The sequence below is a fragment of the Fundulus heteroclitus genome, chromosome 7 (assembly GCF_011125445.2).
Source record: "Fundulus heteroclitus isolate FHET01 chromosome 7, MU-UCD_Fhet_4.1, whole genome shotgun sequence".
Classification (NCBI taxonomy): domain Eukaryota; kingdom Metazoa; phylum Chordata; class Actinopteri; order Cyprinodontiformes; family Fundulidae; genus Fundulus; species Fundulus heteroclitus.
The window spans coordinates 13,930,199-13,942,611 of NC_046367.1; the positions used below are offsets into that span (position 1 = coordinate 13,930,199).

Sequence of the window (12,413 nt, forward strand, 5' to 3'; positions counted from 1 at the left end):
AACGGTTGCGTACATCGCTCAGGTTCTGCTGGTTCATCTTGACTTGCTTGACTTCGGGCGTGTCGTAGGTTGTGTGGATCTTGTCCTTCTGCTTGTGGTAAGTCTCGCGGTACAGACGCTGAGGAAACAAACACGAAACGTTTGGGTCAGGCCACATCGCCGCAAAAGGTCACGGGCCTCTTCGTCCGCTCGCCGCCGCCGTAAAGAACTTCTTCACTTACGTCGTTGATGATGTGGTGAGCCTTCCTCGCGGTGACAAAGTTGACGCCTTCCGGGTGAAGAGTGTAGGCTTTAGCCTTCACCATCTCAAAGGCCTCCTTGTATTTCACCTGAGGAGAGAAGAGAAAAACATGTGTGATTCGGGTACATCGCGATGGCATGCTCCTTACGCTGTTGTCGAATGTTTAAAAGGAAAACTCATAAATACGTACGTTGCTGGTGACAACGCTGTTCATCTTGGCCTGCTTGATGAGCGGGGTGTCACTGGGCAGAGTGTACCCGGTGGGCATGGAGTTCTTGTTGGCTTCTTTGTACCAGTTCTAGCAGAGGACAGCAGACAGGTTTAGGAGACGCTATGTCACATTATGTGGTGACATAAGGAACATATATAAATTAAGGAATAGAAAACCTACATCACTCTGGATGTAATTAGCCTGGCGTGCTCGCTCTGTTTCAACGGTCACAGCGGGGGAGGCGTGCTTGCCCTTGACGTTGGTGTTGTAATCGAAACGGTAGTGAAGCTGGACAAAGGGAAAAGGGAAAACTGATTGGATCAGATTTATGATGCCGACATATCTTTGATCGGGCATTAGTTTGATAAAATGGTGAATAAAGCGATTAAAGATGGCGGGATTACATCACTTAGGTTCTGAGCATTCAGCTTGGCCGTTTCGTACACCGGCGTGTCCGTCACCACCGTGTAGTCCTTGAACGCCTCGATGCCTTTGGCTCTGTACTTGGACTGGAAGGAGAAGACAAAATGACCGTCACTTTGAGACGACATGAGAGCAAGGTAAAACGTGGTTGGTCCACGAAAAGGGGGTTAAAACCCAGTTTTCAGAGAGATAAACGCAGGAAAAGAAAGCAATAAAATAAACTGGTATCTACTGAAAGCGTTTACCTCGCTCTGCAGGACACCAGCGTTCTTGACGCGGAGGATCTCTGGAGTGTCCCAGGCATAGCAGCCGATGCCTTTCAGCCAGTTCAGGTCATCCTTGTAGAAGATCTGGAGAAGAATGGCTTACATTTAACACTTCTCATCTTCTCTTTTCATCTCTTTCAGTTGATAAACTTCTACTCTGCAACGTTTGACAACCCAGATAAAGCGCACGCTTGTCTGTCGGCGCAGTACTAGGACTGTATGGGGCTACTCACGTCACTGAGCTGCTCGTTGACTTTGCGGGCTTGGACGTACATCTGCATGTCAGGCATGCATATCCACTGGTGCAGATACTTGCGGTAGTGGATGCCGCTGACGGTGGACTGGGTGTTGCGAGCGGACATGATCTCCAGCATGTCCGGGGGGATGTGGTTCTTGGCCTTGGTCTTCTCGTAGTTCTCCTTGTACAGGCGCTGAGCGCGTGAGCAGCAGATGCGTGCATTAGTTGAAAAGTGGTACGTTTTTGGCGTACTTAGCGTTAAAATGAACATGACAGGAATGGTGCGGAAATGCTCACATCTAGAACCAGCTTTCCGGCTTTGACGCAACGGGCAGTGGCAGGATCGTCTTCGAGCGACTTTGGCAGACTGTAAAGGGATTTGAATTTTTCATAATCCTCCTTGTACTTGACCTGCAGAGGCAAGAAGATCCATATAGTCTCTTAGAGTTAGACAGTCTAACATACATTTGAGGGAAACCCCCTTTAGTTCTAGCAAGGAATGTTGCTGTTGGAGTTGAACTGGAACTTACGTTGCTGAGGATGACCTTTTGCTGCTTGGCGTGTTGCAAGGCATGGGCATCCGCTGGAATCTGGTAGCCCTTTGCCTTAATTTTATCCCAGGCAGCTGTGTAGTTTTTCTTTGGAAAGAAAAATGAAGACGTCATCAGCGCGTTCATGCTCATCTATTGAATCTTTATACTTATGAAAAGACGGTGTTTTTGCTCACGTTGCTGAAGAAGAATTTGAAGTTGTGGCATCTGGCGTAATCATGGGTATCCAGAACGGTCGTGTACATGTGCTTCTCCTTATGGTACGCCTCCCGGTAGTTCAGCTGGAAGGGATATGAGGTTATGAGCGAAGGCTGTTCTCCCCTGAACACCGTTAAGGATGATTCTGAGACTCGTGCTAACTTACGTCACTGGCCCAGGTGTGGCCCAGGACAGCGGTGACATACTCGGGCGTGTCGGTCACAATGGAGTAGTTGTTAAACTCCTTCTTAGCGTCGGCCCTGTATTTAAGCTGGAATATATATCACACAGATCATTTATGAGCGAGTTAATCCCATCATTTCTCTCTCTACGGAGTAGGACTCAAAGAAGGATTGCATATGACGCCGCGCGCGGCTATACTCACATCACTCTGCAGCTCGTAGGATTTCTTGGCACGGAGGATCTCTGGCGTGTCCCAGACATAGCAACCGATGCCCTTCATCCAGTTCAGGTCGTCCTTGTAGAATACCTGTTGAACGGTATGGGTCAAATGTGCAGAGTTAGGACAAGGTTGACCCACGCAAGCACAATGCTGTTTTTTTCTGTATATTTAAGTGGCCGACAATCAGGGAGTCAGAACGTTCAATTTAATTAAGTTTGACCCTTTTTAAGAAAACTGTTATGTAAATTGAAGACTTTACATGAATTAATAACAATTTACATGAGTTATCTTCATAGGTTTATGAGATCTTTTTCAATTAATTATTCAAATGATATAAAGCTCTATCAACCCGAGCTCCTTAACTACTGAGGTTTTAGCAAAACTGTAGATGATACATCAAGAAAGATTTTATTCTATATCACACAAACATTAAATGAACCAAAAGTTGGCTTATTATGGAAAAGAATCTTATAAATGAATGAAGTAGAGGACCAATTTAAGGTGTAACTCTGTTGCTAATGTTACTATTTCTCGGGTCATAGCAGAAAATGGAAGGCACGTTTTTAGCTTCTCTGCTTCAACACAATGGAACAGTTTGCAGTTAGAACTCAAAACTCTAGTTTCTTTCAATGTATCAAGATTACATCATATCCAAGTTACATAAATTACTTTATTTGAGTGTAAATCCCCTTATTTTTAACTGTTTTATTGTAAATATTATATTTATGTCTATGTTTAATCTGATTATGTGTTTTACTGTTCTTTTATCTTAACTATATGCTGCCACTTATGGGCAGGTCTCTCTTGCAAAAGAGATTTTTTGATCTCAATGGGACAAACCTGGTTAAATAGAGGTTATTATTATTATTTTTATTATTATTATTATTATTATTAATAATAATATAGACTTAAAGGGCTAAGAGTATTAAAAGTAACATGTTAGAAACCGGTATCAAAAAGACTATGGCAATGAACAAATGAATAATATATAATATATTAATTAATAATATTTATCTAAATCTAAAAATACATCCAAAATTAGCCTTTCTTATTTCTAATTTAAAAATTTTACCGTGACTCAAGTTTGAAAAAAAGGACGACTTACATCACTGAGAATCTCGTTGGTCTTCCGGGCCCGGATAGCATCCTCCTGCTCTGGATGGCACGTCCACTGGTGTAGGTGGGTGCGGTAGAGGACATCACTCAGCATGTCCTGGCACCGCTTAGCTACCTGGTTAGCGATGATGTCAGGCGGGAGGTGGATCTTGGTCTTCGTCTGGTGGTAGTCCTTCTGGTAGACCCTCTGTTAAGACGCATTATAAGAATGCAATGAATCAAGCTGCAGCTGAATGAAAATTCCCCATCAACTTGTCTTGAATTCAGTGCTTAGTATATATATATATATATAGAAAGAGAGAGAGAGAGAGATAGAGAGAGAGAGAGAACTACCATGTATTTGGTATAAATTTTTATATATATATATATATATATATATATATATATATATATATATATATATATATATATATATATATATATATATATATATATATATAGACTTTCACAGATTATAGTGCCTTGCAGTGGTTCTAGACTTTTACCGGGCCATTCTAACACTTGAATTCAATTCTAGCTCTCACTGTAAGTTAAGGATTGTTGTCCTGATGGTTGGCGAGCCTACACCTCAGTATTTAGCAGTCACTAATAGTTTTTATTCTAACACTGTACTGTGTTTAGCTCTGTCCATCTTCTCTAAAACCCTGCCCAACCCCTGCTGAAGGAAAGCGTGCCCAGAGCAGGATTCTGCCACTACCATGTTTCAACCTTAACAAACCCATTAAGTATTCAAAGTACTCAGCTACTATTCTGAGATAAAATCGCAAACAAGCAGATGGATTTTTGGTAATTAGGAAACTTTAGAAGCCAGTTGCTTGCATCAGACATCATTCAGGAGTATCTGAGTGAAGGAAACGTGCATAAAAGAAAATCGAGCTTTCCTCCCACCCGACATTTACAGCTAACTCTGTGTTGGTCTATCACAATAAACAGAAGTTGAACTATACATCTGCATGCCACAGTAACTCTTTTGTATATCCTTGTTTAAAGGGTTTTAAACATGGACATATAAAAAAAATATTTCCGTAAACTGAAATATTTCTATCATGGCATGCAGGTGGCGTTGGCTTAATGTCTACCTACTAATTCTCCGGCCTTTCCGGCTGTGTGTGGTGCAAATTGATAGGCTTCAATATTTCGGGCATCTTACCAGTGCCTTGTTCTTCTCCTGCTGGCCACAGCGCATCACCTCAGGGAAGTCCACAAGGGTCCCGGCCATGTAGTGGCCCTTGGCTTTCTCATGAGAATCCTTGTACTTGACCTAACAAGCAAAAATAAATAGTGTTGATTGTATTTAAATATCTTTCAAGCACCTGTAATAATAATAATAATAATAATAATAATAATAATAATAATAATAATAATAATAATAATAATAATAATAAAAAGAGTAAAAACTTACATCACTGGCAATCTCCCGGCCCTGCTTGCCACTGAGCAGTGGGATGTATTCATGGTTCAGGCTGTAGCTTGTAGCTTTAGTACTGTCCCATTGTAATTTGTAAAGTTTCTAGAATGAACAAAATAAGGTGAAATTTAAAAAAAAAATGAGCAGCGAAGTAAAAGCTGAAGGAAGAACAACTCAGTCTGTTATCTCTTATTACCTCACTGTTGGTCTTGGCCATTTCTCTGCTGTGTGCCAGTTGAGGGGTGTCCTCTGAGCCGATGTAATGACCTTTTTCTGCGTTGAACGTCTCTTTGTATTTCAGCTGTTGTGAAATAAAAAAGGTAGAATGTACATTGATAAAAAAAATTTGATAAAAAGACATTTTTTATTGATCATTATGAGCACTTGACATACGTCACTGAGGTTGGCGGCGTTTATCTTTGCCAAGACGATCTCCGGGCGATCTACAATCAGGCTGAATTTTCCAAAGCCTTCTTTGGCGCTCTTCTTGTAAAGCCTCTGCAGATAAAATGACGACATCGAGATAAACCACCGTGGTTCAATAGCTCATGCAAAGACCAAACGCCGGACGCATCGACGGAACCTCACATCATTGAGAATCTCCTGGGCCTTCCTGACTTTGACGTGATCGACGGAGTCAGCCGCCACCCAGCCGCATCCACGGATCCATTCCAGATCTGCCCTGTAGACGTTCTGCGGGTGGAGACCATGACTCGTCAGGAGCAAAGTTTTGACGCATTGTTGAACGCATACAAAAAATTCACAGCGTGTTTGACTCACATCGCTCTGGAGGTCGTAGATCTTCCTGGCCTGGACCACGTCGTTGGAGTCTGGCAGGCACGTCCACTGGTGCAGGTGAGTCCTGTAGTTGAAGTCGTTGACTTGCTGCTGGCACTTCTTGGCCAGTTCAAGGTTCAGCATGTCCACCGGCAGGTTGTACTTGGTCTTGGACTTGTTGAAGTCCTTCTTGTAGAGAACATCACTGGCGATCTTGGCTGAGTTCAGAGCCAGCACGATGAGGGGATCGTCCTGACAACTGAGCGCGCCGATGTGGTGACCCACCTGCTTGCGGTATCCGTCTAGGTACTTATGCTGCAGGTTAAACCAAACATTGTTATTCACATGTTTGTTTACGCTCTTACATGCTTTCAAGCGTTTAGTTTTAGCATAACCATCTCAATAAAAAGAGTCCATTCAAGCATAGTAAAAAAAAAAATCATGTCTCATAAATGTCAAAAATGGTCAAATAGCCTTTTTTAAGGGCTCAATCTTGATGTAAATCTAAAGTCCAATAGGCAACTTATTTAACAGTTCTTAGATCTAAAACATCTTGCCGTCATTCCCATTTAACATTTAAGAAGCATTACAAGACGTTAAGCAGAGCTGCAAAGGTAAACCTGTGCAATAAAAGTAATCAGAGACTTTCTACCATGTAATTCTGCAAATACTTTGGCTTATTCGGTAACGTTTTGTCCCATTTAAATTGCTGTGTAATCAGTTGGTCAAAAGCAGCAGCAACAACTATCCTACACTGAAGATGCTGTATACGAAAGTGATTTAGACCCAAAACAGGAAGCCCATCAGATCGCATCCATGTCATGTTCTTTAAACATCAAATATCATAAACTTCCAAGGTTTAATTGAACACTGAAAAAAACACTAAAAAAAAGTATAAATTTGTTACATTTCACCAGATGGGACATAATCACCGAGTTGAAAGGACTCATGGTTCACAGAAAATGTAAAGTGCGTGTATATATATATATATATATATATATATATATATATATATATATATATATATATAAACCTAACATTGAATAATTTTAAATATTCTTTATTGTGTTTACCATTAATAAACTAAGCATGGTGAGACAAACTAATCTGATGTTTATATGAAAATAATCAGTAAATCTTATTTCTAAGTCTATTCTCAGCAACAATAACAGGATACGTGTCACTCTTGAAAGCTCTTGCTTTATTTTGTCTGTTTTTAAAAAATGGGCAATGGATGCTAACACAAGAAAACGCAATTTAAAGAAAAAGTGTTAGTCTGTATCGACCACCAGTGCTGCCCCTACGACTCACTTTGGGCACCCCTGGTTTACCTTAGCGTACTACATGGGGGGCTTCATGCAATTGTTTCAGTAAGCAGAAGGGTATTTATTGGGAACTGTAGACTACATTTTTGCAAATCTTCTCTTGGACAAACAGCCTCCTCTATATGAGGAGTCAACACGTGTAACTCCTGACCTTTTGCATTTTAAAATTAATTAGCATTCCTTACGTTTGCATGTAACCAAATGGCCGATTAGGGACGTGCATCACAAAACGTAGATCCCTGTCGAAGCATATTAATAATCTAAACTCTTAGTGTGTGAATCAAACTCCCGCCACTCACCTTACTCTGCACTTGAGTTGTAAGGATGCATTGTTTAATTGGTACGGCATCTGGAGGCATGAAGAACCCAGTGGCTTTCACCTTGTCCCACGCTTCAGTATACAGTTTCTACAGGACGCAAATGAAAGAAAAAAAAACAACATAAATCCCTAGGCGGGTCATGGGAACAGATTCTTGATTTAATAAAAAAAAAATGTGTCAAACCTTACCGGGTGAACATTTTTAGCGACCTCTCTGGCCGTAGCAAGACCGGGAGTGTCTACCAAAGAGTACTTGAGTTTTTCCTGTTGCCATGCCTCACGGTATTTGGCCTGAGCAGGGAAAAAACATTTACTTTAATTTTATTCAGTTACTTGACATGACAAAGTCATATTGGACGAAGGTTAAGGGGGAAAAAGAGGAAACCCGTCTGTTACCTCGTTTAAGACCTCGGCAGCATTCTTGGCACAGGCCAAGTCAACTCTGTCGGTAGGAACAGTGAACTTCTGTGTGTCCAGCTTGACGCGGTATCCTCTCTGTGGAAAAAAAAAAACAGGATCAGTTCAAGTACATATTAACCTTTAAGTAATTACTTTTAGGGTCCCTTTTTTCTGTTGTAGCGTCGTACGTTTCGTTTTTCAGGTGGTTTGAGGATGGTCAAGTGTCAAACTTACATCAGCGAGGATCTTCTGAGCATGCTTCACCTTCACAACATCTACACACTCATGAGGTATCCACCCGCAGCCTTTTATCCACTCCATGTCAGCTTTGTAGACAGCCTAGCGGGGAGAAAAACGGAGACAGATTTATTTAAAATGGGATGAACGCTGGCAATAATCAGATTTCAAAAGGACACCTTCCAAGCACATCAGCGTTTGCTTACGTCGCTCTGGAGGTCATAGGCTTTCCTGGCCTGGACCACGTCGTTGGAGTCGGGCAGGCAAGTCCACTGGTGCAAATAGGTCCTGTAGTTGAAGTCGTTGACCTGGGTTTGGCATTTCTTGGCAAGCTCCAGTGTCAGCATGTCCACCGGCAGGTTGAACTTGGTCTTGGACTTGTTGAAGTCCTTCTTGTACAGAGCATCACTGGCGATCTTGGCTGAGTTCATAGCCAGCATGATAAGAGGGTCGTCCTGGACGCAGCGGGCGCCGATGTGGTGACCCACCTGCTTGCGGTATCCCTCTTTGTACTTGTACTGATATGGAAAAGAAAGAAAAAAGATTAATAAAAGTGCAGCCCGTTACAGATGCGTGTGCTGATTTGATTTTCTTCCCACTTACATCACTAATGATGTCCCTGGAAGCTTTGGCTTTCAGCACGGCTATGGCGTCCTCCTTGATCTGGAAGGCTTTGGCCTTTTGGTCATCCCAGGCTTGTGTGTAGAGTTTCTGCACAGAACCAAAAGAATAACAGGAAAAGTAGACGCTGACGATGGAGATATCGATTTACGCCTCAGATCTGCCTCTCAAACCGGGAGACATTTCAAAATGACCTGAGGTGTTCCGTTATTTTTAGGGCGAGAACTTCGACGCAAACTTACATTGCTGATGGTGATGGCATTGGCCTTGGACAGCTCATAAGCAGGAATGTCAGGTGGAATGTGAATGCTGAGCTTATCTTTGTCCCAAACCTCCCTGTATTTCCTCTGTTCAAGAGAGAAAAAAAAGGCGTTATTATGTTCTCATTTGCACAACCATTTATAAGAATGTTAATCTGATCAGCTTCATGGTCAGAGGTCACTACTCACATCACTTAGGTTGTCCGCGTTCTGCTTGGATAGGACGATAGCTGGCAGGTCCACAACACTGGTGAACTTGACGGTGCTTGGGTGCTGGCGGTAGAGTCTGTCGTTGAGGACCGTCTGGGCGTGCTTGACTTTGACCACGTCCACGGACTCATGGGGCGACCAGCCGCAGCCTCTCAGCCACTCCAGGTCTGCTTTGTAAACAGCCTGAAAAACAATATTTATGCAGTTTTTTTTGGGAAGGCTTTTCTTTTATTTCACAAGCTGGAGTAGCAGTATGAAATTCTGCTTTAATGTCACAGGCTAGTGTTTTTTTTTTTTTTGTGAAAATGAAATTTAAATGTAGGCATACAACAACATCTGTTCCATTACTACTAACTCCTCCTACTACTGTTCCTTTGAAACTACGACTATTGCAACTCCTACTATTACTACTAATACTGCTATTAAAATAGCAGGGTATGAATACAAAAGGACACCGAAATAAGAACAGAAAGTTTTAATCCCTCTAAATATAGTTACCGATGCTGAACTGGTCAGGTTTGATCACCCTACATGTACTCACGTCACTCTGCAGGTCATAGATCTTCCTGGCCTGGACCACGTCGTTGGAGTCGGGCAGACACGTCCACTGGTGCAGGTGAGTCCTGTAGTTGAAGTCGTTGACTTGCTGCTGGCACTTCTTGGCCAGTTCGATCGTCAGCATGTCCACCGGCAGGTTGTACTTGGTCTTGGTCTTGTTAAATTCCTTCTTATAGATATTGTCACTGGAGATCTGGGCCACGTGAGCGGCCAGCATCATCATGGGGTCGTCTTTGATGCTCAGCGCACCGATGTGGTGGCCGCACTGCTTGCGGAAACCGGCCTTGTACTTGTACTGAAGACAAAGATGTTTCCACAAGTTTTGCTTTATGATCAGTAAAGGGGAGTGCCAGGATGCTTGACACGGGAGACTAAACTTACATCGCTGACGATATCCCGGGAGGTTTTGGCCGCCACGACAGAAATGGCATCTTTGGGAAGGAAGTAGCCCTTGTTGATGGTGTCAACATAACCTTCACGATAATATTTCTGTGAACGAAGCAAAAAGCAGTGGTGTTGCAAGGGCGACGTGTGCTGCTCAGTTTGCACTCCGGAGATGTATTTATTTAATATACATAAACATCCACTCATTCAGCAATGGTATTTGAACTAAACGGTTATTTAATTATGTGAAAAAGCCACTGCATTACCAGACTGGTGTTGAGTTTATTCTGCTTGGCCAGCATGATCTCTGGAGTGTCGGGTAAGATATGCAGGTTGATCTTGTCATTGTCCCAGGCCTCAGTGTATGCTTTCTGTGTGCAAAAAGAATAAAACATGTATTTCTTTGAAGGATAAAGAATTATACCAAAAGCAGCAATTAACCAATTAAGGCAATATGATTTAATTGGTTGAATAGCAGCTAATATATTCAGGATTTTGTACCTTGTTCATAATCTGGGCATTAGCTTGAGCTAGAGCATATGGCATATCTGAGGTCTTGGCAGTGAACTTGAATTTGCTGGGATGCTCCCGGTACTTCCTGTCGCTCAGGATCTCTGCAGCTTTCTTGGCTTTCTCCACATCCAGTGACCCAATGGGCACCCAGCCCATTCCCTTGATCCATTCCATGTCCGCCTTGTACACAGCCTATGAGTGGGATGGAAAAGGAAGAATGGGACTAACTCTTAAATGAATTTTTAAAATGCGGCATTAAAAGTCATTCAGTGCCTCACGTCGCTTACACTTCTTCACATTTTATCACAACTACAAATTTCATTGTTTTTCATGTGGATTTTTTTTGTAATAGACCAGTAGTAATGCATACTTGGGAGGCAGAAGGAGAAAGATAGATATACGTATGAAAACAAACACTAAATTAGAAGCGCACAATGCATATTTAATCCACCCCCATGATGATTTTTAACATTTTTACAAATTAAGATCTGATAGCTGTGATGTCCATTTGATCTCAGCAACCCCAGGAATACTTTGAAGAACCACTTTTTGCTGCCATTACAGCAGAGAGTCTTTTGGGGTGTGTCGATGTCAGCTTACCAGATTACTTAAAGGTAAACGCCCATTACATAAAATCATAAAACAGGATAAAGTTTATGGGTTGAAATTTGACAGAATATCAGAATAATCCATATCTTGCAAGGCACTGTGACAAAAGTGCTTTTCTGTACTCACATCACTCTGCAAGTCATAAGCCTTCCTGGCCTGGACCACGTCGTTGGAGTCTGGCAGGCACGTCCAGTTGTGCAGGTGAGTCCTGTAGTTGAAGTCGTTGACTTGCTGCTGGCACTTCTTGGCCAGTTCAAGGTTCAGCATGTCCACGGGCAGGTGGAACTTGGTCTTGGACTTGTTGAAGTCCTTCTTGTAGAGAACATCGCTGGCGATCTTGGCTGAGTTCAGAGCCAGCACGATGAGAGGGTCGTCCTGACAACTGAGCGCGCCGATGTGGTGACCCACCTGCTTGCGGTAACCTGTCTTGTATTTATACTTTGGAGAGACAAAAATGAAAATCAAAGTTTGCAATACAAGCAAAGGGACATGGCAGAAATAGATTGTGTTTTATGTTACATACATCGCTGATGATTTCCCTTCCGTGTTTGGCAGCAACAATAGAAACAGCGTCAGCCTTCATGTCGTAGCCTTTTCTGAACATATCCTCCACAGCCTCTCTGTAATTTTTCTGAAAAGGAGTGCAAATGTAAATGAATGCAACGGGACTGAGCAAATCCAGACTAGGAAAACATAGGTCCGACATACCCTGCTGATGTTGTAAGCATTAGCTCTGGAAAGCAGAATCTCAGGAAGGTCTGGGGTCATATGGGTCTTTATTTTATCTGCTTCCCATGCAGCAATGTAGCTTTTCTGTGGAGGGGAACAAAAGGAAAGTCAAAAAGTAAACCAAGAACCTCCGTTGCAAATGATTTAAATAAAATGCAAACGCTCCCTCATGTACCTTGTTGATGGTCTCGGCATTTGTTTTGGCTAAGACCATGGGCATGGCAGTCATATCACTTTTGTATTTAAATTTCTCTGGTTTCTGCCTGTAGAGATGCTCGCTGAGAATCGTAGCAGCGTTCTTGGCTTTCACCACATCCAGGGAACCGATCGGTATCCACCCCACGCCGATAACCTCGTCTATGTCAGCTTTGTAGACAGCCTGAACAAGACAGCTTGACTTTTAGAAAGCATATAAAA

General features: G+C 42.4%; 1 protein-coding gene across 29 annotated transcripts in view; it reads right to left on the reverse strand.

Annotated features, from left to right (window-relative positions):
- The window catches only part of neb (nebulin), a 72,588-nt gene that overhangs the window by 31,742 nt on the left and 28,433 nt on the right, over positions 1 to 12,413 (reverse strand). For 27 of the 29 annotated variants that reach the window (XM_036138976.1, XM_036138997.1, XM_036138993.1 and 24 more), the window contains 35 exons: positions 12,172 to 12,375; positions 11,976 to 12,080; positions 11,791 to 11,898; positions 11,394 to 11,705; positions 10,647 to 10,850; positions 10,412 to 10,516; positions 10,143 to 10,250; positions 9,745 to 10,056; positions 9,183 to 9,386; positions 8,976 to 9,080; positions 8,716 to 8,823; positions 8,319 to 8,630; positions 8,110 to 8,214; positions 7,873 to 7,971; positions 7,666 to 7,767; positions 7,457 to 7,564; positions 5,836 to 6,147; positions 5,644 to 5,748; positions 5,449 to 5,553; positions 5,252 to 5,356; positions 5,050 to 5,157; positions 4,798 to 4,908; positions 3,637 to 3,834; positions 2,514 to 2,618; positions 2,295 to 2,399; positions 2,107 to 2,211; positions 1,910 to 2,017; positions 1,677 to 1,790; positions 1,375 to 1,572; positions 1,121 to 1,225; positions 857 to 961; positions 633 to 740; positions 432 to 539; positions 222 to 329; positions 14 to 118 (listed from right to left, as the gene is read on the reverse strand). In XM_036138976.1, coding sequence (XP_035994869.1) covers positions 14 to 118; positions 222 to 329; positions 432 to 539; positions 633 to 740; positions 857 to 961; positions 1,121 to 1,225; positions 1,375 to 1,572; positions 1,677 to 1,790; positions 1,910 to 2,017; positions 2,107 to 2,211; positions 2,295 to 2,399; positions 2,514 to 2,618; positions 3,637 to 3,834; positions 4,798 to 4,908; positions 5,050 to 5,157; positions 5,252 to 5,356; positions 5,449 to 5,553; positions 5,644 to 5,748; positions 5,836 to 6,147; positions 7,457 to 7,564; positions 7,666 to 7,767; positions 7,873 to 7,971; positions 8,110 to 8,214; positions 8,319 to 8,630; positions 8,716 to 8,823; positions 8,976 to 9,080; positions 9,183 to 9,386; positions 9,745 to 10,056; positions 10,143 to 10,250; positions 10,412 to 10,516; positions 10,647 to 10,850; positions 11,394 to 11,705; positions 11,791 to 11,898; positions 11,976 to 12,080; positions 12,172 to 12,375 — 5,019 coding nt within the window. The remainder of the gene's footprint in view (positions 1 to 13; positions 119 to 221; positions 330 to 431; positions 540 to 632; positions 741 to 856; positions 962 to 1,120; positions 1,226 to 1,374; positions 1,573 to 1,676; positions 1,791 to 1,909; positions 2,018 to 2,106; positions 2,212 to 2,294; positions 2,400 to 2,513; positions 2,619 to 3,636; positions 3,835 to 4,797; positions 4,909 to 5,049; positions 5,158 to 5,251; positions 5,357 to 5,448; positions 5,554 to 5,643; positions 5,749 to 5,835; positions 6,148 to 7,456; positions 7,565 to 7,665; positions 7,768 to 7,872; positions 7,972 to 8,109; positions 8,215 to 8,318; positions 8,631 to 8,715; positions 8,824 to 8,975; positions 9,081 to 9,182; positions 9,387 to 9,744; positions 10,057 to 10,142; positions 10,251 to 10,411; positions 10,517 to 10,646; positions 10,851 to 11,393; positions 11,706 to 11,790; positions 11,899 to 11,975; positions 12,081 to 12,171; positions 12,376 to 12,413) is intronic. The other 2 variants (XM_036139004.1, XM_036139003.1) reach the window with 2 other exon arrangements.